The sequence below is a fragment of the Podarcis filfolensis genome (assembly GCF_964270895.1).
Source record: "Podarcis filfolensis genome assembly, chromosome: Z".
NCBI classification, from domain to species: Eukaryota; Metazoa; Chordata; class Lepidosauria; order Squamata; family Lacertidae; genus Podarcis; species Podarcis filfolensis.
This window is the reverse complement of record NC_139617.1, coordinates 41,010,463-41,035,492: the sequence shown is the minus strand read 5'-3', so window position 1 is coordinate 41,035,492 and position 25,030 is coordinate 41,010,463. Positions and strand designations below refer to the sequence as shown.

Here is a 25,030-nt window from a genome sequence, read left to right as displayed (position 1 = left end):
TACTTGTTGACTGCCAGTCATCTTCATAGGGTACAGAAGGGTTTGTTTTGTTTTTTTGCCTGAGCGCCACATTCCTGGCTACATGCCAGGGGTGGGTGGGGCCGGAGGCAAAAGTGGGTGGATGTGAGGGCGATCTGGCTGCGACATCTGTCACCCCATTGATCGCCAGGGTTGATTCGGCTGATCTGGCTGGCTAGGCGGGTGTCCCCTTCCTCCCTCACCGCTCCATGTGCGTCCCTCCCGAAGCTGCGCGCTCGGTGGAAGAGGACGACCATCCCAGATAGAAGGAGTGTACTGTTCTTCGGTCAAGGGTATACGATAGCTGCGCTCCCCTGCTAGAACCTCCAAACAAGCTCAAGGTCCATTTGTAGGAGAACAAATCTAAGTTTTGCCTATGTACCATAGGCTAGCTTCTGCACACATTCAGAGACCCCTCTGGCCTCCACCCACACAACAGGCACAATCAGGTTTTAAGGACACATTCCAGCCTGGCAAATGCACTCAGGGTACAAGGCCAGGGAATGGGAGATCGCACCTTTGCAATCGTGGGGCATGTTGTTCTAAATGATTTGGCTCAAGGATGCACGAACCGAATGAACACTGGGGCCAACAGCAGCTAAGATCTTGCACTTTATTATTTCATTGTAGTGGAGACAGAAAAAGGGTGGGAGGAGTGTACAAATTTATACAAAACTCGATCTTCCCACTTAACAAAGTCAATTTAAACAAAGAAACAAGCCCAACCATAAAGCAAGGCTGGGGAGCATGCAGGCCCTTCAGATACCACTAGACTACAATTCCCATCATCCAGGAGCGCTGGCCCTGCTGGCGGGAACGATAGTCCAACAACCAATGGAGGGCCACAAGTTCCCCCCACCCTTACTTCAAAAGCCCACATTATGATCTAAACAACAACAACAACAACCAGGGAACTCGTTAAGCCCACTAGGAAAATAATTTTTCTCTCCTAAAAATATATATGTATACATATAGAAATATGTTCTGTAAGTCAACATGTCACGATGCGAGGAGTTCCAAAGATGTCAGCCATTTACTAACTGCTACGGGACAACACTTTAGGGAGTGAGGGGGCCATGGGGGCTTAGTCTTTGGTGGCCTCACTCTGCAACCGCTCCTCATTGCTATAAACCTCGGGCTCGTCCCCGGACTCATTGAGGAGGACAGTCCTCACAATGGCCTCTGTAACGGCATATGGGTCGCAGTTGGCAGAGGGGCGGCGGTCCTCAAAGTACCCGCAGCCATCCTGCCCAACTTGGCGGGGGATCCTGATGCTGGCCCCACGGTTGGCAATGCCGGCTGAGAACTCGAAGATGTTGGAGGTCTCATGTTGGCCCGTCAGCCTCCGGGAGTTGTCCTGGCCCCCGCGAGGGTCGTACATGCGGATGTGGTACTTGTGGCGTTTGCTCAGCTTGTCTATGGCAGCTTCAATGAACCTGAAGAGGAGAGGCAGAAAAAAAAATATGTGTTGAGGAACTGCAGGCACACCAAGGAAAAATAAGCAAAAAGTATTGGGGGCGACTGTGATGGCAGGGCAGAGACAGTGCGTCTCTGGAGAGCAGGACAATCACAGAGTCAAGCATCAGATGGAGCACATTAGAAAAGCAAGTATTAACGTTCAGGAAAACTTCTTGAAATTATGGCAGACGACATCACACTCTCCTCTGCAAATGTCAAAAATGGTTGTGTGTGTGTGTGTGTGTGTGTGTGTGTGAGAGAGAGAGAGAGAGAGAGAGAGAAAGAGAGAGAGAGAGAGAGAGAGAGAGAGAGAGAGAGAGAGAGAGATTGATTTTGTATACAGTGGTACCTCGGGTTACAGATGCTTCAGGTTACAGACTCCGCTAACCCAGAAATCGTACCTCGGGTTAAGAACTTTGCTTCAGGATGAGAAGAGAAATTGTGCGGCGGCGGCGCACCAGCAGCAGGAGGCCCCATTAGCTAAAGTGGTACCTCAGGTTAAGAACAGTTTCAGATTAAGAATGGACCTCTGGAACAAATTAAGTTCTTAACCGGAGGTACCACTGTATATAAATTTAAGATGGGAATATGTTGGTAGAAGATTTCTGGAAACCTATTCTGACAGTGACCATAAATTTTACAAAAGCAAACCACTGATCACGTCCAAAATTAGTGCTTCTGAATATTTTTGATTGTACAAATGGTAGATATTGTCAAAAGAATTGATACTATGTATGATCTTGGCAACTTGAATTGTAATTGGAACTCAACAGAAATATTTTATTATATTAACTTATGTATTTCCCCTGAAAGGGACAGCCCCAAATCTTACACTGGAAGCTTGGTGGCACTCCCTCTGCAATATAGTTTTAATGGGGAAAATTACACACGATTTGAGGAGCAGGAGCCTCCAGACACTTTTTGCACAATTTGGCATTTGTTCATTATATACGCGCAAGCGGAATCACCACCTCCAAGGATGCTCTTGCTACAAGCCTGGCAAATACAGAAGCACACCTGACAGTCAAACAGCCAGAGGTGGCTTGTACCGCCTTGCCACCCGAGGCAAAATGGGAAAGCGCCACCTCCTGGGCACTCCCACTATTCCCCCACCACTTCAGCCATACTCCAGAATGCCCCCCACACCTGTTTGCCAAGAGGCCTGGCATTCTGCATGGCGTCGCCACTCATCTTCTCTGCCCAAGGGGAGCGAGAGGATGGCAGAAGTGGAAAGAATGGAGTAGGTGGGCTACAGCAAAAACACCGGGGTAATAACAACAACAACAACAATTTATTATTTATACCCCACCCATCTGGCTGGGCTTCCCCAGCCACTCTGGGTGGCTACCAACAAAATATTAAAATACAGTAATGCATCAAACATTAAAAGCTTCCCTAAAGAGGGCTGCCTTCAGATGTCTTCTAAAAGTCTGGTAGTTGTTGTTCTCTTTGACATCTGGTGGGAGGGCGTTCCACAGAGCGGGTGCCACCACCGAGAAGGCCCTCTGCCTGGTTCTCTGTAACTTGGCTTCTCGCAGTGAGGGAACCGCCAGAAGGCAAACAACTTAAGCAAGCAAATGGAGACAACATTGCTGCAGTGTTTTGGGGAGGCTCCAGCTCCACCCACAGACTCTCAAATGACCCACTCAAGTGTCCTATAAGGGAAAGTCCACTCACTTGATACCCCCTTTCTGCCTTGTTTCTTTCGTGCTGACATTGGTGTGGCACCCAGCGCCATTCCAGTTGCCGGTTATTGGTTTTGGATCCAAAGTGGCGATGACCCCAAAGTCTTCGCAGACCCGATGCAAAATGTATCTCGCCATCCACAGGTGGTCACCCATCTCAATACCTTCGCAAGGCCCCACCTGGAATTCCCACTGCAGGTAGAAAGAGATGCTGTTAGTGCAAAATGAAACAGGTTCCTAGTCTTCAAGGTTGCCAAACACACTCTGCCAGGGCAGAGGTGCCCGTAAAAGAAAAGAGGGCTGGAGCAGGTGGTAGATCAAAGCTTCAGGCTGGGAAGTCAGAGCAATAAGGGGAAGCAATAAGCTGTAGTAAGAGCCAACAACTGGCAGGCCACATTTAGTGGGCATATCCAGCTCTTGATCACTCCTCCCACCTTCTGTAAGGGGACCCAGGGAATGCACACTTCCTCATCACAGGGATGCAGGAAACTGTCTTATACCGAATCAAACAACTGGCCCATCTAGTTCAGTCTTGTCTACACTGACCAGCAGCAGCTTCCTTTCTCACCCAGCCCCACCTGGAGATGGTATTGGGGTTGAATCTGGGACTCCTGCATGCAAAACATATGCCCCATAGGTCCTCTTTCTACATACCTGAGAAGGCATGACTTCAGCATTGGTGCCACAGATCTCCACACCAGCATAAATGCAGGCCCTGTAATGGGTCTCCACTATGTCACGCCCATACACCTTGTCGGCCCCAACGCCACAATAATAAGGTCCTAGGAAAGAAAAAGCACATGACACATACAGTTAGCCTGCTGCTTTGTTAGGAGATATGTGCATATCCAACAGGAGGTGCCATCTTAGGAAAGAACTGCATAAGAAACAAAGACAGAGAGACAGGGACAAGGGAATGTCTCCCCTAAGTTGGAAAAACCACCATTGGGATCTATCTCCTCTTCCTTACACACAGTCTTCACCTGTTAAAATGTTAGGTCCATCCTTTGCTTTTTAAAAAGAAGAAAAAAAGGTGCCAGTACTCAACATGAATTTGTTACAGAAAGTGCTGTATTAAGTACCCTTGAGTACCTCCAGAAAAAAAGCACTGGGTCCCAGCACTTGCCAAGATTTATTTATGACATAGCAAGTAACACTTCCAAACATTACCTCTGTTTATAGCTGTGGCCCTTTTGATTTTTTGGACTAGGACTCCCATCATTCCTGACCATTGGCCATGCTGGCCAGGGCTGGTGGAAGAAAGAATTCGACAATATATGGAGGGTCAGAGGGGCCCTGCCACTTGTCTCTATATAATAAAAACATAAGGTTCCCCCATTGGAGGATTTGAGGCACTGTGTCGCAATCTGGATTTGCGTGAAGTCAGGGCAGGAGAGTGGAGCAAAAGCGAAGGCAGGCTACAACAGAACAGCAGTGGCCAAGGCATGGGAGAAAGAAGGGAGGTGCACTGAGAAGGGGGAAAGCAGTGACAGAGAAAAATGTTGAGGGGGCTGGCTGAGGGCAGGCTTAAGTTGGTAGGGTAGTGCTCTACTTGCCCTAACAAAGCAGCCTCCACTAGTTGCCCCAGTTCAGAGACTTGCTTGCAAGGCGCATGGCAAGGGCAGAACACTCTTTGCTGAAAGGGCCTGGCATGCACCTTTCAGTAATCCCTCACACGAAGGAAGATTTCGCAACCAAACCGGTTAGCGAGTGGAAACTTTTGTGCAATGCCCGGTCAGGCAAGCAACGTCAGGGAGGGAAAGGTCAGATGATTTGCAAGATACACAATGCACAGATGGCAACTGCAAGGCAGCATGCATATCTGTGTGTGCACGCGTATGTATGTGTATTGCTTGCATCAGCAAGACAGTACTTGATCACATGAGCATTCTGAGGCCCTTATCTGTGACTCAGCAGCAGGGACCCATCAATTCATCACAGAGTTGGGGAACATTTCTTAGACAACGCCCACATTCCCTCCTGAAGGAACCTTCTGGGAGCCACCTACTAGTGGCAGGAACAGCCAAAAGTGGGTGAAGCAACAAGTGTTAACTGACTCACATCTCTTCCATCATCCATCCTGGCAAACAGGAAACCAGGTGGAGAGGCCTGGACAGTGCATTTGGTCCCACAGGGCAGGAACATAGAAACATGGGAAGCTGCCTCATATAGGTTAGATCTTTGGTCCATCTAGCTTATTATTGTCTGCAGTGACGGCAAGCGGCTCTCCAGGTTTTGAGTCAGGGACGGTTTCCCACCCCTGCCTGTAGATGCCAGGAACTGAACCTGAGACCTTCTCCATGCAAAGCAGGTGAACTACCACCAATGTTTTTCATCTCCGAGTTATATAGGATCTTGGCAGGCAACCATCTTGACTTATGGCATAACAAACATCTACCAAAACCTTTAGGGGAAAGGGGACTATTTGTGAATTCTCCTGCTAGCAACAGGCAGAGGTTCAAAGACTGAGCTCCCCTGGCCCCCGTCAGAAAACCCCACCCTTGCTGCAATGGCATTTTCACCAAGCTTGGCAAAGCAGCATCTTTTGTCTGTAGCTCTGCCGCTTCCTTTCCCCCTCCTCACCATACCACCATATTTTTTGCTCTATAAGACGCACCAGACCATAAGACGCACCTAGTTTTTGGAGGAGGAAAACAAGAAAATAATATTCTGAATCTCAGAAGCCAGAACAACAAGAGGGATGCTGTGCAGTGAAAGCAGCAATCCCTCTTGCTGTTCTGGCTTCTGGGATAGCTGTGCAGCCTGCATTCACTCCATAAGATGCACACACATTTCCCCTTACTTTTTAGTAGGGAAAAAGTGAGTCTTATAGAGCAAAAAATACAGTAATTAAATTAGGCCAAGAAGCACATGAAAGGTTCTTTTTCCTCCTCCCTCCCCATCCCTTTTTACTTTTATGTCATGCATTTTAGATAGTTAAGCCTGAAGGCAGGAAGGGTGAAATGAAATCTGGAAGCCTTATTTGACTGAAGAGCAGGTCAGGATGCTTCAAATAAATTAATCAATCAAGTAGTCCAAGGACAATTTACAGGAGCCGCTCATTCTTGCAGTATATATGTAATATATCATTAAAGCCAAAGAATTTTGCGGTATATCTGATATGGTGCCAGCCAGAAGGCACGTCCTCTCATACCCCTACCTGCATCCATCCATTTCAGCTGAAAGCCTTATTCTTCTTACCTTGTGGGCCTGGAAAACCATTCTTGGGCCAGCCATATGGGTGCCCATCGACACCCAGCAAAGTGTATTCTTGCTCCATCCCAAACCAAGGCTGACTCTCTTTGACCATGTCCATGATTTTCTTGCAGCTGCTCCTCAGATTGGTTTCTGCAAGGAAGAAAAGTTATGTCAACACGGAATTTTGCTTCAAGCCCAAGGTTTGCAGGTGTGCAAAGGCTATTATTGGTTGTCCAACTTAGAGGACATGGAACACTGAATAAGACCTCACCTGCCCGCTTCCGGTTGTATTTCAGAACCTCACATAAGACAAGCTTGTTGGGGTCAAGGGTGAAAGGGTCTCTGAATATCTTAACGGGGATCAAGAACATGTCGCTGTTGGAGCCTTCAGACTGGCCTGTGCTGGATCCGTCGAAGTTCCATTCTGGGAGATCTGCAGGAGGGATTGAAATAAAGGTGTTTTAGGTATCACTCCACTGAATCCAGACCTATTAGAGGCTGGCCGGGGGGAAATGCTTGGTGAGAATAAGGGCCATAGCTCAGAGGTAGAGCACCTGCTTTACATGCAGAAGAACCCAGGTTCAATCCCTGGCATCTACAGGTAGGACAAGGGGAGACACCCTGCTTTTGCCCCAGGTGTGGAAATATCCTGGAGAGTCGCTTCTAGTGAGCAGCAATAATACTCAGCTACGTGAACCCATAGACCAGGCATAGGCAAACTCCGCCCTCCACTGTTTTCGGACTACAACTCCCATCATCCCTAGCTAACAGGACCAGTGGTCAGGGATGATGGGAGTTTTAGTCCCAAAACATCTGGAGGGCAGAGTTTGCCTATGCCTGCCATAGACAGATCCTGCATTTATTTATTTATTTAACTAACTAACTAGCTAACTAACTAACTTATTAATTAATCAACTCCTTGGAGTGGGGAGTTTATATATACATAAACTAAAACCCCTAAGCAGTTTGCATAGAACAAAAAGAAAATACACTTAAGGGAGTAAAAAAATATTAAAAAACAGAAAAACTAGAAAAGCAGAAACATTTATCAAAATATAAATAAAACCAGCAGTTGTTTTTGTTTTTAAACACATTTATGCCTAATAATAAATTTAGATGTCTGGGGAGCCTGACTTAAGCAAGCTGACCAGTTTTTAGTAGGTTCCAGGAACAACACATTAAAGGCACCCTGCATAATAACAAGAGGCAGCGAGTTCCAGAGAGGAGGTGCTTCTGCACTAAAAGATGCAACACATTGCCAGCGCACAGCAAACAGTATGTGGCATTAGGTGGTATAAGGCAGCTTTCTCGGTTCAGTTCAGACCATCGGCTGGGAAAACTGGACCTGGTCAGCAACACAGATCCTTATCTCCCCTACCTGCTGTGGTCCAAATCTGACGGAACAGCATAGGTCACTTTGCAAGGGGCCTGCAAAGAGCCCTGCCTTGCACTCCGGAGCCCTGAAAAACCAGCTGATCATCCAGTCTTCTAAGCATCATGCTTAGGAAGGGGCTTGAAAAGACCCATTCGCTGTGACCTGAAGTCCCGATGATCAACAGTTCAGCGGCACTTTAGAAGCCCATTTTGGGCCAACTCAGCTGCCTTTCCACACCTCAGGCATCAGAGGGAAGGGCTGTAGCTCAGAGGGAAGGTTGAACATCTGTCTTGCACATAGAAGGCCCCAGGTTCCATTCCTGGGATGTCTAGGAAGAGTTGGGAATGTTCTGGAGAGCTGCTGCAAATCAGTGTAAAAAAAACTAAACTACATTGACCAGTGCCTTGATACACTACAAGTAAATCTCATATGTTCCTATGACGTCAGGTGGATGAGACTTTGCCAAATATGTGAGGACTGGTAGGCCTCATTAAGCCTGCAGTCTAGAGGTTCCTCACACATGATTAAATGAACGGGTTATTCACCTTGGGGTGACATTTCCCTGTAAAAAAGCCTAACAGATAACTCTCCTTAAGATGCACAAGAGGGCATCAAAAGGAACCCAGCCCTGCTTCTTCCACTTCCTGTAATCAAAGCCTGGCCGGTTCATTCATGTACCTGTCACTGAGGATTTGCATAGGCCAAGTGGCATCCACATTAACTGCAGCCCAGCCTGCAGTTGAGAATCCCCAAAAGGAAGTAAAAAGTCGCTTCCAATTACATTGGCAAACATTTCAGGAAGCAAAGTAGAAAATAATAATAATAATAATAAAGCCAGGTGTCTGGAGACCTGCCTGTTTAAAAAGGATTCTGCAAGTTTCTAGCTCCTAACACTAGATTGCTACCTGGGTGTGACTATGCTGGGAGTCGACAGATCCAAAGCTGGACTGTAAACAGGTAGAGAGAACAGAGGAAGCCACACTGCACAAGGTGTTGGAACGACTTTTAACCACAAGCAGAGCCACCAAAGAGAGCAGGAATAAGGGAACCTCAGGCCCAGAGGTTGAATGTGGCCCTCAAAGCCTTTCTATCTGGCCCTCGGGACTCTCCAAACCATACCTCCTACTGGCTCTGCTTTGCACCATTCCCTGAGTGTTTTTGCCTTGGTGGGATGAGTCCTTGCCCTTTGCTGTGCAGAAACTAGCCTACACTACAGAGGTGACATGTAACACCCAAAATTCTGCCCACTTTTGCCCCTGGCTCCTCCTGCCACTTGCATGTGGCCTCCTGGAAGGTTCTCCAGAGGGGAACTGAAAGAAAAGGTTCCTTGCCCCTGCAAGAGAGGATGAAAGCAACCGCCGCCCAGCCTTACCTTCAATGGTCTTTGGTTCCTGGCTCAGTGTTCTGGTTTTACAGCGAAGGCCTTCGCCAGTTCCATCGATCCAGATGTATGTGACCAGCACCTTGTCTCCCAGGGGCAGCTTCATGTACTGGTCCCTGACCACCTTGTTCAGCTTGGAACTGTGTGACACAGACATGGTGGCAACCTAGGGAGGAGAGGAAGGAAGACGTTTTAGATCCCCTTCAAACTCTGGGTGGGAGTTTCAGAGCTCATCTGCTGGGGTAAATGACCAAACCTTCCTTGCGCTGCTAGGTGAACAAAGTGATAATAAGGCTTGCTTATAGTGGACAATATTGAGCTAGATAGACCAACAGTCTGTATAAGGCAGCTCCCTGTATTCCTAGACAAATGAAAGCACCACCAAGCTTGCACAACTGGTCTCTTCCCCTCAACATCTCCTTTCCCAGCTTCACTCCTCTTTAAGCAGTTGGAACCTCAGCAGTCTTCCCTGAAAGAGGTGAAGGAGATAGACGCTTTGGAGTAGGGAGTTTTTAGTATGATTGGATTAACCACACCCCAGGCATAAGAGTGTGGCTGCAGGGGCTCAGATCAGAGGTGGAGTGAATAGGATTGTTATTTCAAACATATCACAGCTGAGAAGGAGTTATCTGCTGTGAATCAACCCCACCCCTACTAGCTAGCCTGCTCTAGGGCAATGCAAGATTGATCTGCGGGCAGGGGAGACAATGAAAGAGATATCAGACAGGTCCATTTTTCACAGTGGTTGAAGATTGGGTTAATACAAGCTGGTAACTTTTGGAAGGAGAATTATATAACAGACTCTTCCTGGGAGGGCCCCCCCCCGTCTCTTTCCTCCCCCACCCAAAAAACCTTCCCCATTTACTCATGAAATTCCACATAGTGCTAATAAGCAGTAATATCAAAAAGTTTCCACAACTGCACTCTGCATGCACACAGAATTTTAATTTTTAAAATTAAGCAATGTAAATATCCACAGTTTCAGTTTCACTGGGGGGGGGGAGACCTCTGACCCTCCAGATCTTGGGTGCCAACTCCCACCAGTGGCCCACCCAGCGTGAACAATAGTGAGGGACGATGTGAGTTGTTGTCCAACAACCTATGAAGGGCTACAGGTTCCTTCCATCCCTGGATAAGGGTACAAATTGGCACCTGGAGATTGGGAAGAGGAGGGAAGCTGATGCCGGTGCATTAAAATGGATAAAGAGCTTAATCAAAACAAGAAATAAGTCTGCATCCCTGCACTAAACCGAACTGGGAGAAGGTGGCAGCTATGCTTGTTAAAGTATTGGTTTGGCTTCCTAAACAAGTTTTCAGCCTAAAGTTTTTTTTTCTCCTAGAGCAGTCAGTAGAGATCCAGGAACTTGCCAACCGCCACTAAGATAACACCCAGCAAGGAAGTAGGAAAACAAACACTGGAATTTGTAGGCCAATTTAACGCTGGAGGAAGAAGCAGAGCCCACCTTAAGGTGACACTAGGCAAATATCTTTCTTTTTTTCAATCTAAATTTTTTTGGGTTTTCAAAAATTAACAGACATACAACTTACAAAAAGACAAATCACCTACATTTCTAATACTGTACACACGTCTGGCTTCCCTCCCCTCCCCTTTGTGGTTTTTTGTTTTGTTTTACTTTTTATACTGCATTTTCCACATTAACGGTAAAGGGACCCCTGACCATTAGGTCCAGTCGTGTCTGACTCTGGGGTTGAGGCGCTCATCTAGCTTTACTGGCCGAGGGAGCCGGCGTACAGCTTCCGGCTCATGTGGCCAGCATGACTAAGCTGCTTCTGGCGAACCAGAGCAGCGCATGGAAACACCGTTTACCTTCCCGCCGGAGCAGTACCTATTTATCTACTTGCACTATGACGTGCTTTCGAACTGCTAGGTTGGCAGGAGCAGGGACCGAGCAACGGGAGCTCACTCCGTCACGAGGATTCAAACCGCCGACCTTCTGATCGGCAAACCTTAGGCTCTGTGGTTTAGACCACAGCACTACCCACGTCCCTATTTTCCACATTACTCCATCTTTAAAATATTCTGTAGTTTCTCTTAGTAATATGTTTAACATTACATATTAAACCCTGTTAATGAACATATTTGCATACATGAATTTTTCCATTATTCCACAATTTCCCCCCAATCTTTAATAACTCCCCCCCCCCCTTCTCGGTTTCTTATTACACCCGTTACCCTTGCCATTTAAGCACAATCCCATTAATTTAATTAGCCACTCTTCCTTGGTTGCTACCACATCTTCTTTTCACCTCTGGGCAAAATATATATCTTAGGGCCGACTGAACTTATGTTGCAAAGCAGGCAAAGAAGATTTTGAGACTAACAGGTTTGAATGTTAAGAGAATGGAGGCAGTGAAAGATGAAGATTTTTTTTTTATGGGGCATGGCAAAAAATCACACCCATTGACTTCTCACTCTGCCCCCTCCTCCATCCGTTAAACAGAAATGATGGGGGCTTTTAAGGCTGAAAATTTGAATGGGGAAGCTGTGTGTCCCCCCCCCCCCGTTGGGCTCCAACTCCCACCAGCACTGGCCAAAATGGCCAATGGTCAGGGGGTGAAGAGAGCTGTCATCCAACTACATCTGGGATGCCACATTCCTAATGTAAATAATTTAGAACTCTTGTTACCTTAAAAACCAACTGCACCCCCACAGACTAAACCAGTGCCTTAAGGTCAGCCTTTGAGGCTTTCTGCCCCTTGCACAACATTCCAGGGCCTTGAGGCAGATAAGGCAGTACAGTGGTACCTCAGGTTAAGTACTTAATTCGTTCCGGAGGTCCGTGCTTAACCTGAAACTGTTCTTAACCTGAAGCACCACTTTAGCTAATGGGGCCTCCCACTGCTGCTGCACCGCCAGAGCATGATTTCTGTTCTCATCCTGAAGCAAAGTTCTTAACCTGAGGTAATATTTCTGGGTTAGCGGACTCTGTAACCTGAAGCATCTGTAACCTGAAGCATATGTAACTGTACAGTGGTACCTCAGGTTACAGACGCTTCAGGTTACAGACTCCGCTAACCCAGAAATAATACCTTGGATTAAGAACTTTACCTCAGGATGAGAGCAGAAATTGTGTAGCGGCGGCGCAGCAGCAGCAGCAGGAGGCCCCATTAGCTAAAGTGGTACCTCAGGTTAAGAACAGCTTCAGATTAAAAATGGACCTTCGGAACAAATTAAGTTCTTAACCTGAGGTACCACTGTAGTGGAGGCTCCCTCTCTGGGCTTCTTCCAACACTCCAAGCAACAAAGCCATTTCCCTTCTAGTGTTCTAGCATTCTGAGAAAATGTGAGAGAAGTAATAATGCAGGGGCTACAGGTCTCTTTTCCTGGATGGGGTCCCTTGCTTCACCTGTGCAGCAGAAAAACAGCAAGACGTCTTTGCACTCCTTATGTGCCTCTGTGTAGCAGCTGCTGGAAGTCACGAGTTGGGGGGGGGGGGAGTTGCTGTTGGCTTGGGGCCTAATTGCAGGCTTCCTATTGGGGCATCTGAGAACAAGGAGCTGGACTAGAGGGGCCTTTTGTTCAACCCAGCAGTCAGGCTCTTCTTGATGATTAGTTATTTCAATTTATCTATCATTCACCCTGTTCTTGGGCAGTTTATACAAAGTTTTCAAAATATTTGTAATTTTACCATATTTATGGCCATGTTTTAAAGTTGTTGGCTTTTGGGGGTGAGAGGGATTACTGGATTGTTTTTGTTTAAATTTTTATTATGTACAGTATTTTGTGTTTTTTATATTGCAAATTTATGTTGTCAACTGTCCCGAAATCTACAGATATAGGACTGTATACAAAGCTAAATAAAGAAATCATAACTAAATAATAGTAACAAAAGATTCTACACTTTAAAAATTAGCAGAGATGGAGTGGTATTTAAGTTTGTTGCATCCATTCATTTCAACAAGTCAATTCTGAATTAAGATTGACATTTTATACAATCCACAATATCATTTTCATGATGACGGTAGAATTGCTTACCACTCTCTCCAGGGAAATCAGGGGTTGATTAATTTTTACATATTTTCAAAACGGTATTTAAAGAGTAATTTATCTTTTGTATTCGATGGTTATTCATCCAGCTTTTCTCTTTCCTGGCACTTAAAACCTATTCCCAGAGGCATTCAAATAGGCTAACAGTTTGTGTTGATGACGTGGTGGAATTTAGTTTGTATAATTTTTTTAAAAACACTCATTTAAGTGGTTATTTTATTCAACCATTGTTCTACATTAAGTTTTATTTTTTTATTATTGATTTTAATTCATTTTGCTACATCCAACATTAAAACAGGTGAAAAAATAAACATACATAACACATACATACAAAAAAGGAGTACATAAATAAAAGAAATAATAAAAAAACAAAAAAACCATCTCCTAACATAAAACACCAACTAATTAACTTACATTAACTAAATAACTAAATAACACACAACATTAATTGACTTCCCTTCATCTCGGTTTCAGAATATATTATATGATTTTTTATCTGCAGTTTCTTTTCCTCAAAAGACTCTTTACGTCACAAGTGTTACGTCATATGTTCTACATTAAGTTTTAAATATGCATCAAATACAGATTCTGGTGCAACAGAACACCTTGACGGAAGACAGAGTGCACAGAAATGCTGTTTACCTTCCCGCCGGAGTGGTACCTATTTATCTGCTTGCACTTTTGGGCGTGCTTTCGAACCGCTAGGTTGGCAGAAGCTTGGACCACAAGCCCCAGAGGCTCAGTGGTTTAAACAACAGTGCTACCCACGTCCCAGGTAATATTTTAAAGAAACTACAAATAAATTTCTCACAACCCCCTTTTTTTAAATCATCATCCAGCCTGATAAAAGAGTCTTACTGAATTCAAAATCTCACTCACTGCTGTTACGATTAATTACATTAATTCATAGCTTTTCACAAGATGCCTGAGTGACTTACAAAATGCGCCCCCCTCCAACCTCTCACTACCAAGGAAATATAACAAGCAAATAGACAGGGAACCTACCCAAGGGGCACTGACACAAAACCCCACACATAACACTGAGCTGAGTGGAAGAATATAGGTTTTACCACCACCCCTCCCCCCTTTTCTTCTCCAGCCTTATACTGCATATAACACTAATGTCTCTCCACAAATGTAATTGATCTGTAGAAAACAACATGAAAACAATCCATGTACAGTACTTTTGTAAACTAATAAGATCTTTTTTTAATTTTAATTTTTTTAAAGCATGCCCCCTCATGAAACCCGCTAAAGGGCCAATACAACCACTAATAACACCAGTAAATGTAAATACGTTAAATACGTTTTGAGTTTTTCACGCTCAGCTTCCTTTTGAAAAAGGCCCCAGGGCTGGTCAATCACCAGCCGGCAGCGCCACACAGCTGCAGAAAATGCCGGCGCGATTTTCGCCTACATTCCCGAGAACTACAACTTCAAGCCCGAGAAGAACTTGGCTGGACACAAAAGCAAAAGTCTTGTTGAACGGCAACCCCCTGGGTGCTTTTACGCGGGGGCGTCCCAAGCGATTTCAGTGGGGGCTACTCGGAAGAAAGCAACTTGACGCCCCCTAAACCGCGCCAAGAGCCCTCGTGGATCAGAAGTTGGGCGAAAACCGTGCATTTCCCCCCTAGGAAGTGGGTCGAGCCCGGTGCGAGCGCGCGAGCGCGCGTAACCTCGACGCAGAGATGGGTAGGCGAGAAATAGAAGAAGCCCCTCTAAAAAGGAGAACCCCGATCTCATCTCCTTTTCACCCCGATTAACCTCTCCATCCGGCGGAACGCGGCTCTGGGGCTGCGGCGCCCGTGAGGCTTTACTCGGAAACAATATACGGATTCACTTCGGGACTTGACTTCCGAGTCGCGGCGCTTTTCGCCCGCTTTCGGAAGGGGGTCGCGGGGAACGCGGCGGGAGCGCACGGGGACGCACTTACCTCCGGCTGTGGGGGAGTCTCTGGCGCGCTCGGATGGTTTCAGAAGCGCGATCCCAACCCACAAGCTTCGCGGAGCAGCTGCACCTTTGCCGGCTCCTGCCGGCCTTTCTTATAGCCGCCCCCTGCGGACCAGAGGCCGGAGGCGGAGCGAGGGGCGGGGAAGAGGGCGGGCGCCCCCAAACCAGTGTGGGTGCGGCGCTGGAAATACTGTTTTCATGGGCGAAGGCTATCAGCGGCAAAGACGCAGGTTGGTTACTGCCAGTGTCAGAGCCTTTGTGCGCGCGCCTCGATGCCAGTTGGTGGGAATCGCCAGTACTTTCTAATTATTATTAATATTTATTCGTTGCGGTTATCGCTCGCTTTTCCTCCAAAGAACCTCAAGGTGGCGCACGCGATTTCCCCAATTGTCCCAACAAGCCTGTAAGGCAGTGACTGGCCCCAGTTTACCCTGTGAGCCTCATTGAGGAGGGGAGTTTGAACCCTGGTCTCTTCCAAATCCCCCAACAACAGTCAAAGGTATCTTTTTGGCCACTGTGAGAACAGGATGCTGGAAGAGAGAAGCCTTTTGCCTGGTCCAGCCTGACTCTTCCCCCAAGCTGTAGCCAATGCTAGTCCTGCACAGAGTAGACCCACTGACTAACGTAGGTACATTGATTTCAATAGGCTGACTGAGTAAAACTTAGTTGGATACAGCCGTATGTTTTTAAACAAATCCGTAGGACAGTGAGGGGAAAACATATTGTAGGGTTGGAAAAGATTCAGGAAATGGGCAGCCGAAATGAAGAAAGGCTGCAGCGTTTGAGCCCTTTTAGTTTAGAGATAGGGCAAGAAGAGTTAGACATTATAGGAATCTGCGAAGTAATGCATGGCAGTGGATGCCAATTGGTGGTCCGTGGATCTCAGAGGGTCCGCATAATCCACCCAGGGGTTCCATTCACGTAACAAAAACTACCATAGAGATAATAAAAATTTTCAAATGTAGAGGGTCCATGGTTCGGCTTATGAAAAACAGAGGGTTCACAGTACTTAGCTAATTGGGAAGCACTGATGTATGGCATGGAGAGAGTGGGTAAAGGTAAAGGGACCCCTGACCATTAGGTCCAGTCGTGACCGACTCTGGGGTTGCGGCGCTCATCTCGCTTTATTGGCCGAGGGAGCCGGTGTACAGCCTCCGGGTCATGTGGCCAGCATGACTAAGCCGCTTCTGGCGAACCAGAGCAGCGCATGGAAACGCCGTTTACCTTCCCGCCGGAGCGGTACCTATTTATCTACTTGCACTGGCGTGCTTTCGAACTGCTAGGTTGGCAGGATCTGGGACCGAGCAACAGGAGCTCACCCTGTCGTGGGGATTCGAACCGCCGACCTTCGGATCAGCAAGTCCTAGGCTCTGTGGTTTAGACCACAGTGCCACTCGCGTCCCGAGAGAGTGGATAGAGAAAAGTTTTTATGCCTCTCTCATAAGAGTATAACTTGTGAACATCCAATGACGCTGAGTGTTGGAATACTCTTGCCCAAAGAGGAAAAAGTACTTTTTCATGTGGCGGCCACCAAACTTAGAGGGTTGGACATACTCATGGAGGACAAGTCTATATTCCAGCTTCACTGTCAGTAGCATTGTACCTCCAAATACCAGTTTCTGGGGGGTCACAGGTGGGCAGAGTGCCGTTGAGCTCACTTCCAGCTTGCAGGCTTCCAATAGGCACCTGGTTGGCCACCATGATAACAGCATGCCAGACTAGATGGATCATTGGCCTGATCCACTAGGGCTCTTCTTATGTTCTTGTGACAAGAGAACAGAACCAAAATGAATAGAGGTGCTCATCCAAAATGAATATAAGGTACGAATCCTACTCTCCACCCCACCTGCACCCCAGTAAAAGATGAGCACCACAAATGGCATAAATCACCCTGCAGTGTGATCTAAGTTAAATACCAAAGTGGAATATATTAGTCTTGTGTCTAAATACTAACTAAAGTTGGACTCTGGGGAGAGTGTACTGCAGATAGGAAGACCTCACGGAAAAGGCCTCTTCTTCTCTTCTATTGCCACCCTCTGTACCTCCTTCTGAAGATGTATATGGAAAAGGGCCTTAGATGATGATGGCAGGGCCCAGGTAGCTTAATGAAAGAGCAGGTAAATAAGTCTGGCCACCTGACATCAAAGGCAAAAATCTCCCCCTCCCACAAAACACTGTAATAGTACAGAAGCCAATGGGCCATGGGCCAGAATTATCCACTCCACCTGAAAGTAGCTGGTTAGTTGAGGATGTGCTGAGGAGTGTACACACCTGACAAGCAGCACCAGCCAATCCTGACTCCCTGATGTGTGTGTACTTAGAGCAGAAATCATAGAACGGGCAACTTGTGGCCTGATGTCATGCAGATGGTTGTGGTGAGGAGAATGGGGAAAAGGGGTGGCAGAAAGAGACAAAAGGGGGTGCCCTAGCTACTTCTGTTCTTGTCTCTACCCTATTCTGTTTCTGGGTCCATGCACTTTGTGCTCTGGTTATGGCCTCCAAAGGAGTCTATAAGGGGAGTTTGGCCCTTATCAGAAGAAAAAGGTTCCCCTCTCCTGACCTATAGGACGCACAATTTCGTCTCATTCATACATTATGTTTTAAAAACCCAGCAGCTTGGATGTACAGTCTTCTACTGTAGGAACCAGTCCCCAGGGACTGCATTACTCTACTGACCTGATTTCATTGTGTCTGATGAAAGAGGTGGTTCCCTGCTTAACAAGTAAGTCAATCAACCAGGATTTGATCAGCTTCCCTCATGATGGCTGTTGGGTGGCACTAGGGTGCCCAGGTGAGTTGCCTTCTCCAGGTGTGTGGTTCAGGTGGAGACAGACTGGGGGAAGCTAGAGGGAGGAGGGCAGGAAAGCCATGATGTCATAAAAGGTTTGCTTCCTGGCTCTGGGGTCTAGAGGCAGCCTGGGAAGTAACAATCTGATCCCTTTAACAGCTGGAGCTGAGACACCAGGAGTAATAAGGACCATAATAAAAAGGTCTGGAGAACTAACGGGAGGCATGGTATGTTCTCTGCCACCACTGTCCAGGCCACTTCCTGCTTCCTAGAAACACTGTCGTGGTAAGGGGAGGCTAACTTTGCCTTAATCCAATAGCCAGAGATGGAACAGCTACTCTTGATGCTTGTGTTTCCTCACCTCTTCTCTCCTCTCCTCTCCCCATTCCTTTTTCTTTTTGTGTTGTATCCAATAGATCATTGGTCTTCAACTGGTCGTTCAGGATCTATGACTGGGTTGTGGCCTGATCCAAAATGAGTTACCACTGCACTATCACCATCAAGATATGCGTGCAGGATTAAGAAATGGGACCTCAATTATATATTTGGGTTAAAGGTCGACCTCAGGCCTGAAAAAGTTGAGGACAACTGCAATTTATTTACATTTACTTACTTACTTAATTTGTATCCTATCTTTTCCTGCAAGCAGCTCAAAGTGGCACGCAGAGTTCCTTTTATCCTCACAACAGTCTTGTGAGCAGTGTTAGAAACTGAGATATGAAAGCTAGGAGCTAAATGGCACCTTAAACCTAGGGTGCGGGCACAACAATGGAATGTCTAGGTGCGCTTATTTGTAACAAGAATACAAAGCTGAAAATGAATGAACTACAGCTAAAATATGTTCATTTTTCACATGGTCTAGTCCTTCTCCTGCCTACCCCCCTAGTATTCTCAAGAGGGTCTCTTCCCCAGTCTTCAGAGAGCAGCTGGAAGTGGGGAGGCAGAAAAAGGCCCTCTTTTCCTTCCACACTGCAGTTTTAATCTGAAATATTAGGCGCAGTACTGTGCCCAGAGCTCAGAAACTGCTCGCACTAATTAAATTCCCTGTCGCAAAATGCGACTAGAACAATGGGAGTTTTGAACACTGCATGTTAGGTAACCACTACACCAGCAGCAGCTAGATTGTGAGTGTGGGGGAAGGGGCTGTGTTAATCTTTAACTATAGGCATGGCATTTGACCAGACTGCGGGAGGCAGTGGAAGACAGGAGTGCCTGGCGTGCTCTGGTGTCATGTTGTCACGAAGAGACAGACACAACTAAATGACACAACAACAATAGGCACGGTACTTAGGAAATATTTGGTGTTCTATCAGTGCTGTTGCTACTGTTTTGTATCATTAGAACCAAAATCTTTTTCAGAGGGGGGTGGAAGATAAAATGCCCCAAGTTCTGTTTTCACCTCTAACGTCAGATGCCTAAAATAAAAACCAGAACACATAGGACAGCCTCATACTGTTCAGAGAGCATTAGTCCTTAGCTCACCTGGAGTCCCTGCACATACATTTTATCTCTCTGATTGAACACAACATGGAAGCCACTGAACCACAAACATTGCTATCTTGACTTGTCTGTTTCCCTGCATCTCCCAGCCTTAGACACTGAGGCACATATGTACTGAAACAGGCAACAACCACACATACACACACACCACGGAAAGTAAAGGGTGATAAGGACAGGGCTTTTTTTCTGCCGGAACTCACCAGAACTCAGTTCTGGCATCTCTCAGGTGTGCGCCATTGTCCTTATAAGAGAACAAGGGAACGGAAATGACTGGCAGAATCCGAGACCTGGGAGAAGAGTTGGTGGAAGAAGACTGGAAGAAATTTAAAGACTATCTTCAGAAATACTGTAAAATTAATGAATGTTAAAATGATGTTGGATTGAAAATAAGTGGCATTAGCAACAAAGTTAATAAGAATATGCAAAAATGAATTGATAATGGATGAAAATATAGAGTTATAATATGTTAAGATACAGAGTTAAGATAAATGAAAGAGGGTAAGGATTTGCTGATTTGATTATTTAAATGGGAATACAAAAAGGGGAGGTGTGAGGAGGCCAAGGAAATAAGCTAATGAGCTCAAAGTTACAAAAAACGGATTTGTTTTTAATTCTTTGTTAACTATTTGTCTTTTGTATTTTTATTCCTTTTTTTCTTTTTCATGTATTTTTCTATGTTCTCTTTTTTGTATCTTTTTCTTTTTATATGACTTTTTTATTTTGTAAACTTATGTTTGTAAAACTTCAATAAATATTTTTTTTTAAAAAAAATAAGAGAACAAGGGAAGCATTCATGGTGAGTTCAGGCACCTATTTATTCAACAAGGCATAAGGCAACCAGCTGTTTGAAATCATCTACTATAATTAGAGAAATCATGGTTCTGTAAATGTGGCTCCACACCATACAGTTAAAGCCCATGGTTTTCCCTAAAAAATATTGGGGATTGTAGTTCACCCGCTCACAAAGCTACAATTCCCAGCACCCACAACAAAATATAATTTCCCAGTTTTAAATGTGCTTTAAATGTGTGGACATGGTTTAAGGCTATACATATTTACTGGTGGTTAAGTCCCCTTGGATGGGATGCGGGTGGTGCTGTGGTCTAAACCACAGAGCTTCTTGGGCTTGCTGATCAGAAGGTTAGCAGTTCGAATCCCCACAATGGGGTGAGCTCCCATTGCTCGGTCCCAGCTCCTGCCAACCTAGCAGTTTGAAAGCACACCAGTGCAAGTAGATAAATAAGTACCGATCCGGCGGGAAGCGAAACGTCGTTTCCGTGTGCTGCTCTGGCTTCGCCAGAAGTGGCTTAGCCATGCTGGCCACATGACCTGGAAAAACTGTCTGTGGACAAACGCCGGCTCCCTCTGCCTGTAAAGCGAGATTAGCGCCGCAACCCCAGAGTCGTCCACGACTGGATTTAACTGTCAGGGGTCCCTTTACTTTTACCTTTAGGTCCCCTTGAGCTCACTGAGTCTTACTTCTACAGTGGTACCTCAGGTTAAGAACTTAATTCGTTCTGGAGGTCCGTTCTTAACCTGAAACTGTTCTTAACCTGAAGCACCACTTCAGCTAATGGGGCCTCTTGCTGCCGCCGCGCCGCCACTGCACAATTTCTGTTCTCATCCTGAAGCAAAGTTCTTAACCCGAGGTAATATTTCTGGGTTAGCGAAGTCTTTAACCTGAAGTGTATGTAACCTGAAGTGTATGTAACCCGAGGTACCACTGTACTGAGGATTTGTGCTGCGAATGGGGAAAAGCAGAGAGGATAAGCAGGTAAAAGAAATTGTCTTGCCCAGTGATCTCAACATGGAATGAATTGAGCTCAGTGGTGCTATGGCCAGGCAGGTACAGCAAATATTACACTTGAAAGCAGAGCAAGTGAGCGAAGTGTGGCTCAAGGCACTGGTCCCAAGGTCGCATGGAGAGACATGCTGGTGGAGCCAGAACTGAAACAGGCGTGTTCCCTCCTCTTGGCAAAAGGTCAGATAGATTAAATCTTGAAAAAGGACCTTGTCAGAGGAAAGACAGCCTCGCTTCCCCCCTCCCCCTTTGCAAAAGGCCCAGTTGTCCCAGGCTTCTCCTTTTTAGGAGAAAGGATTTCAGAACTGGGTGAGGGTGTGTGTGCATGTGTGTCTGTGTGCTCATGCTGTTCAGATCAAATATGAAAATGAATTGGTTTGTTTGCTTGGCAGTTAATGACTGGCCTGGTTTGCAGAGATTGATAAGAATCCAAAGGGGGCTTCGTATCGAGGGGTGTTCTTGAAAGCCCTTTGTTGTGTCTTTGCGAGGAGGTTGCAGAGAGTGACCTCAGTCTGGAGACAACTAGTCGCCAGCCTCATTTAGGAACACCAGGACCTGCCTTCTGCTGATTCGGACCATCTAGCTCAGCATTGTTGACACAGAGTGACAGCAAGTTCTCTGGGATTTCAGGCACAGAGGCTCTCCCGGACCTACCTGAAGATGCCAGGGATTGAACCAGGGACCTTCTGCATGCAATGCAGATGCCCTGTCCCTGAGCCCTTCCCTTTTGTTTTCTTTGAAGCTGCTCAACTCTTCTCCCAGGTTTATGGTGGCCCTCCAAATGTTGCTAGACTCCAGATCCCACCATTGCTGGTTGTCAGCCCTGCTGGCCTCTGGCTGCTGGGAGTTGGAGTCTCCATCCTTGCTCTATTTGAAGCCTGGTCCTAGTCTAGTTTAAATGTTCTTAGAAAAACAATGGATGAATGCCCATCATTCATGAGCACCTCAACAGCAAACTGAGCAGGCACACATGTTACCTGTTCAGACATCTTTCCCGTTAGCTTCAGATGTATTTCAATTGTAGTAATAATTTCTAAATGTGCTTCTATCAGATCCACACCATACACTTAGAGCACATCTAAGGCACATTACTTCCCCCAAAGCATCTTGGGAAATGCAGTTTTCCCCTCAGAGCTACAGTGCACTGCAGGCTTAACAAACTACAGTTCCCAGGATTTTTTTTGGGGGGGGGAACAGCCTTAAATGTGTGATCGCTATACTTTAAATGTGTGTTGTGGACCTGCCCTTAATTAGCATATGAATATTTTATGCAAATGAATGCCCTCCTTTTTGGCCATGCATCAGTGGCCTTATTGATGCAGTTGGTCACTGATGTTGGACTTCCTTTTTATGTTCGTATGGGGTGACTCATACAGTCCTGTTTATCACTCATCACGCTGAATTTGCATCAAGGCTGAATAAGGAATTGTAGACACAAGTCCAGACGTTGCACTTACTCTTTTTTAAACGGAGTTCGTTCACACATTCAGCTGCAGGCCTTTATACAATGAAGCATTGCTCATCCGAGATAAGAATGTGAATAGCACCAACATTTATCAGACTAACGAGTATAGTGACATTGCTTGAGGCTCTCTGCAACTGAAAGAGGAGGAAGGCCATTGTATCATTAGGTCATTGTAGACCAGGGACGGTGATCCTGAGGCTCGGGTCTTGTGGTCCAGCCGTCAGTAATCTCCCTGGGCAGCACCCCTTCTTTCCAGGCCACAGATGTCTCTGGGCCTGCTCCAGAGTGAGCGCAGAGTGCTGTTGTGTTCAAGTTCTGTTTACAGACTTCCAAAAAAGGTCAAGGTAATAGACCCCTGACAGTTAAGTCCAGTTGCGAACAACTCTGGGGTTGTGGCGCTCATCTCGCTTTACTGGCCGAGGGAGCCGACATTTGTCCATAGACAGTTTTTTCAGGTCATGTGGCCAGCATGACTAAGCCACTTCTGTTGAAACCAAAGCAGCGCATAAAAACGTCGTTTACCCTCAACAAAGGAAATTGATTTGTAAAAATGTTACATGGAAAAATATGAGAGACATGACACATACTTCTGTAAAACAAGAAAATCTTTAATAAAAAAAATAAAAAGAAAGAAAGAAAGAAATGTCATTTACCTTCCTGCCGGAGTGGTACCTGTTTATCTACTTGCACTTTGAGGTGCTTTTGAACTGCTAGGTTGGCTGGAGCTGGGACCGAGCAATGGGAGCTCACCCTGTTGTGGGGATTCGAACCGCCAACCTTCTGATCTGCAAGCCCTAGGCTCAGTGGTTTAGACCACAGCACCACCCGCATCCCTGCAGACTTCCAAAGAGGCATCTAGTTGATCTCTGAGATAACAGATGCTGGAGTACATGGGCCACTGGCCTGATCCAGCAGGACTCTTCTTATGTTGTTATGATCAGGTGGCAGGTGATGAGAAATACTCCCATCTTCTTGAGACCCTGGAGGGCCTCTGGACCACCTCCAGCTGATATTTAGGCCAGGCTTCCTCAACCTCGGCCCTCCAGATGTTTTTGGCCTACAATTCCCATGATCCCTAGCTAGCAGGACAAGTGGTCAAGGATGCTGGGAATTGTAGTCTCAAAACATCTGGAGGGCCGAGGTTGAGGAAGCCTGATTGAGGCTTTCAGCACCTTTTCCCCTTTGCAGAGGCGGGGAACTTATGAGGGCAGTCTTACCTTGGAGGCTGGTGGACTGCTCTATCGGATTTTCTGGCTGATATAACTAGCACTCCTGTCAAAGCCCTGGTTGACCTCTGGAACATTGGAAATGGCTTGGGTCGTTGACATGATGGCCCCAGAACCCTCTTCCTGCTTCATGGAGCCTATTTGGCTCCTTGGTATACTCCAGAGTTTAGGCAAGAAACAAGCTGGGAGATTGCTTGAACATAAGTGGAGGAAAACTCCAGTCGAATGCAACTGAACACTAGTGGGGGTTCATCATTGAGCCTACCTAGTGGCAGTGAAAGTATGCCTTCTTTGCTGCCTCCATTGCATCCTCATTGTGTTGTCCAGCACAGCTATTTTGGGTAGAGCAGGGACTTTTGCAGTCTGAAGGAGGTGACAGAACAAATGGTAGTTCAATGTCACTTATTTGCAAAGCATTTTGAGGATAAAATCACTTGCATTCACCAGGATCTTGACTCCTCTGTTATAGCAGATGAATCTCATGGGGTGTCCAGAGTACTGTCTGGTCCTGTTGTGTTGGATGAGTTGCAGTTGGTAAGGCTTGAGGTCAAGGTGCTTGGATTGGCCAAGGTGATCACTTGCACTTTGGACCCTTGCCCCTCATGGCTGATTAAAAAAACTAGCAGGGAGTGGACAGCCGGCTGGGCCAGGAGGATGATTAATGGCTTCTTGTGAGAAGGGCTGGTCCTTACCTGCCTGAAGGAGACAGAGATAAAACCACTCCTCAAGAGACCCTCCCTGGATTCAGAAAATCTAAGTAATTACTGGCCGGTTGCTAATCTCCCCTTCTTGGGCAAGGTTTCTGAGCAGCTGGTCACGGGCCAGATCCAGGTGCTCTTGGAGGATGCTGATTTTCTAGATCCACTTCAAGTGGGGGCTTAACCTGGTTTTGGCACAGAAACTGCTTTGGTCTCCCTGAATGATAGCTTCTGTTGGGAGAGAGAGAGGCGTAATGTATCCCTGTTAATTCTCCTCAACTCCTCAGTGGCTTTCGATACCATTGACCATGGTAGCTTTCTGGAGCAGCTGTCCAAATTAGCAGTGGGTAGCACCACTTTGTGATGGTTCTGGTTCTACTTGGATCATCATTTCCAAAGGGTGATGCTTGGGGAGTGTTGTTCTGCTGCATAGAGTCTTCAATGCAGGGTTCCTTTGTGTTCAATTTTATCTCCCAGA

General features: G+C 46.3%; 1 protein-coding gene across 2 annotated transcripts; it reads right to left on the bottom strand.

Moving 5' to 3' along the window:
- Window positions 1-617: 617 nt before the first annotated feature.
- LOC310754885 (glutamine synthetase-like) lies at window positions 618-17,969 on the bottom strand. 2 transcript variants are annotated; one of them, XM_083597395.1, is made up of 7 exons: window positions 17,751-17,969; window positions 9,107-9,281; window positions 6,631-6,792; window positions 6,363-6,509; window positions 3,816-3,943; window positions 3,154-3,353; window positions 618-1,454 (listed from the first exon to the last, which is right to left on the bottom strand). In XM_083597395.1, exons 2-7 carry the CDS (start codon window positions 9,270-9,272, stop codon window positions 1,103-1,105), a joined length of 1,155 nt encoding a protein of 384 aa, XP_083453521.1. In that variant the 5' UTR covers window positions 9,273-9,281; window positions 17,751-17,969; the 3' UTR covers window positions 618-1,102. The 2 variants fall into 2 exon arrangements, with proteins under 2 accessions (XP_083453521.1, XP_083453520.1); XM_083597394.1 differs by lacking the exon at window positions 17,751-17,969 and adding an exon at window positions 15,058-15,273.
- Window positions 17,970-25,030: the final 7,061 nt, after the last annotated feature.

Bases quoted from the DNA above. Each gene is read 5' to 3' on its own strand.
- LOC310754885 (XM_083597395.1), bottom strand. From the start codon at position 9,272: ATGTCTGTGTCACACAGTTCCAAGCTGAACAAGGTGGTCAGGGACCAG. The intron at 6,510-6,630 runs GTGAGGTCTTAT...TCTTCCTTGCAG, and splicing joins ATACAACCGGAAGCGGGCAG to AAACCAATCTGAGGAGCAGC. The intron at 3,354-3,815 runs GTATGTAGAAAG...TTCTACCTGCAG, and splicing joins CTGAAGTCATGCCTTCTCAG to TGGGAATTCCAGGTGGGGCC.